The sequence below is a fragment of the Bos mutus genome, unplaced genomic scaffold, assembly GCF_027580195.1.
Source record: "Bos mutus isolate GX-2022 unplaced genomic scaffold, NWIPB_WYAK_1.1 CTG238, whole genome shotgun sequence".
Taxonomy (NCBI): domain Eukaryota; kingdom Metazoa; phylum Chordata; class Mammalia; order Artiodactyla; family Bovidae; genus Bos; species Bos mutus.
Window position 1 is genome coordinate 14,979 of NW_027219746.1, and position 2,930 is coordinate 17,908.

At 47.2% G+C, this 2,930-nt stretch overlaps 1 protein-coding gene across 1 annotated transcript; it reads right to left on the minus strand.

The window, feature by feature from the left end:
* Window positions 1-1,474: 1,474 nt before the first annotated feature.
* Window positions 1,475-1,873, minus strand: LOC102271508 (transcription elongation factor A protein-like 3). Its single transcript, XM_005910961.2, has one exon. It carries the CDS (start codon window positions 1,871-1,873, stop codon window positions 1,475-1,477), a length of 399 nt encoding a protein of 132 aa, XP_005911023.2.
* Between the last annotated feature and the right edge of the window lie 1,057 nt (window positions 1,874-2,930).

Sequence of the window (2,930 nt, forward strand, 5' to 3'; positions counted from 1 at the left end):
TAAAGCAAATCAGTCCTAAATATTCATTGGAAGGACTGATGCTGAAGCTGAAGCTCTGATATTTTGGCTACCTGAGGCGAAGAACTGACTCATGACCCTGATGCTAGGAAAGACTGAAGGCATTAGGAGAAGGGGACAACAGAGGATGAAATGGTTGGATGGCATCACCGACTCAATAGACAGGAGTTTGAGCAAGCTCTGGGAGTTGGTGCTGGACAGGGAAGCCTGGTGTGCTTCAGTCCATGGGGTTGCGAAGTCGGACATGACTGAGTGAATGAACTGAACTGAATGTGAGAAGAGGGACTTTCTCCTTAGTTCAGTAGGGAACATGAGTGCGTGTACATGCTTAGTTGCTTCAGTTGTGTCTGACTCTTTGCAACCCTATGGACTTTAGCCCACCAGGCTCCTTTGTCCATGTGAATTCTCTAGGCGAGAATACTGTAGTGGGTTGTCATGCCGTCGTCCAGGGGATCTTCCCAACCCAGGGATCAAACCCATGTATCATATGTCTTCTGCACTGGCAGGTGGATTATTTACCAGGGGAAGGCAATGGCATCCCACTCCAGTACTCTTGCCTGGAAAATCCCATGGATGGAGGAGCCTGGTAGACTGCAGTCCATGGGGTCGCTAAGAGTCGGACACGACTGAGCGACTTCCCTTTCACTTTTCACTTTCATGCATTGGAGAAGGAAATGGCAACCCACTCCAGTGTTCTTGCCTGGAGAATCCCAGGGACGGGGGAGCCTGGTGGGCTGCCGTCTCTGGGGTCACACAGAGTCGGACACGACTGAAATGACTTAGCAGCAGCAGCAGCACCATCTAGGAAGCCAGTAGGGAACATAGTGGGGTATAACTCACTAGGGACTCTAGAGAAATCAAAGAAGCTGTGTTACCTTGAAGAGTTCACTGCACCAGCAGCAGTGGGGCACTTAAGAGAATACAGGACCCATGAGAAGAGGTAGAGTGTGCTTCAGGCACAGCATTACCCAGGGCAGAGTGGCACCCACCTCTCAGCTGTCTGAATTTATTTATGGACACACTTGAGACTTCACCCAGCCCTCTCCCAAACATCTGATGGAGTTCTGGTCTTGATAGTGCAGGGGAGAGCATAGGAGCCAGCCCAACACAGCTTACACAGTCAGTGTATCATCTGATCTTTTCCATAGCCCTGGAAGGCAAGTTTTATCCCCAAATCACAGATCACAGGACTGTTTTCTACAGCAGTGAATCTGTAATAACTGCCAAGTTGATTCTTCCAGCTTCAAGTCCCAGAGATATTGTGTTTCACACGTCATTTCACATTCTGACAACAGGTATTTTAAGTGTATCCCCTACTTTCATAAACTCACTAAGCAGTTATTTTGATTGCTTTGTATGTACTTTACTATTTTTAAAATCTTTTATTAATTATTTTATGACAAAAAGTAATCTGTGTTCTTTAGTGGGGAAAGTACAGATGAAAAGATAATCTCCTCTACTGCCATAACCCAGAGAATCTGCAGTCTGTGGGGGAATCCTCTGTCTTCCTGTCCGTTTTTCTTTTTGCCTTCCGGGGCACATAATCTTCAGCAGGGCGCTTTTCGGCAGCGTGAGACTGGCTCTCTGGCTTTGCCTGGGATTCCGGCTTGCCCTCCCTGAGTGGATTTCCCTCAGCTTCGGACTTGCCCTGCTTTTCTTGCTTCCCCTCACCTGCTGGTTGTCTCTCATTGTCTGGTTTCCTCTCATTCTGGACCTCTGGTTCCTGTTCTGACCTCTTCTCCACTTCTAGCTTTTCTTTCTCATTTGACTCTCCTTCATTTTCAGGCTGTACTTCATCTTCTGGCTTTCCTTCATTGTCTAAGTTTCCTTCATTTTCTATGTAGACCTTCTCCATGTTGAGATTTGCCCTCCTTTTCCTGTTAGGAGACAAAATGGAGACAAAGCAGACAGGATTTAGGTGGTGAAATACAGGTCCTGATAAATAGTTGCCTCTATGATTTAGGATCTTTATCAGCCTATCCCAACTTTCAGGTGCACTCCCGCCCATATATTTTCTCCTTTCTTTCCCTGTGTCTGCAAGGTTGGCACACATGTTTATATGAGCCCGCCTTGCAGACACTTCTGTAAGTACTTCTCCCTACATTTAAGTGGGCTATGCTGACAAGTCCGTAAGAGCAGATGTGTCCCTAAACTTTGCTCTGGTCTTGACTATGCCCATAACAGTTTTAACCTGGTGGTCCCAACTTACACTGACCTGCAAGAATTCTGTCCAGTTTCTTTTTCCTCTTGTCTACAGTTGTAAGACTTCTAGAGCTGCAGATACAACTGAACAGTGGCCAGTTCTCAGATTTCAGAGATACTATGATATCTTCAAGGGCTTCATAGATATCATGTCTACCAACTCTCACTTCCTTGTTCTCCCCTCTGTCCTCACCAACGATAAAACACCATGCTCCCTTAGGGTCCTGACAAAGGCCATGTATTCTGAGACTGGAATAGGGAGTCTTGGAGGAGGGGTGGCAGATAGTGGCCTCCCCAACTTCTCTCAAGCTTTAGTGACTCCTGCTTCCAGGGCTTCTGGGGCAGTTGCCCTCTCCCACTGACCTGCACTGATACTTCAGGTCTTTCCTTTCCTTGTCTGGGTTGGTGCCTACAGCCACAGACCTGAAGATCTATAGAGAGACAGGAGACAGATGATGAATGAGGGATTGAGAAGTGAATGACTGGCAAGGGGATACTGATTCTTTTCCCTTGCATGCATGCTCAGTTGCTTCAGTCATGTCCGACTCTTTGTGACCCTATGGACTGTAGCCCACCAGGCTCTTCTGTCCATGGGATTTCTCAGACAAGAGTACTGGAGTGGGTTATCATGTCCTCCTCCAGGGGATCTTCCCAACCAAGCGTTGCAGGTAGATTCTTTACCACTGAGCCACTGGGGAAACTGATTCTTT

Coding starts and splice junctions, on each gene's coding strand:
- LOC102271508 (XM_005910961.2), bottom strand. CDS start 1,873: ATGGAGAAGGTCTACATAGAAAATGAAGGAAACTTAGACAATGAAGGA.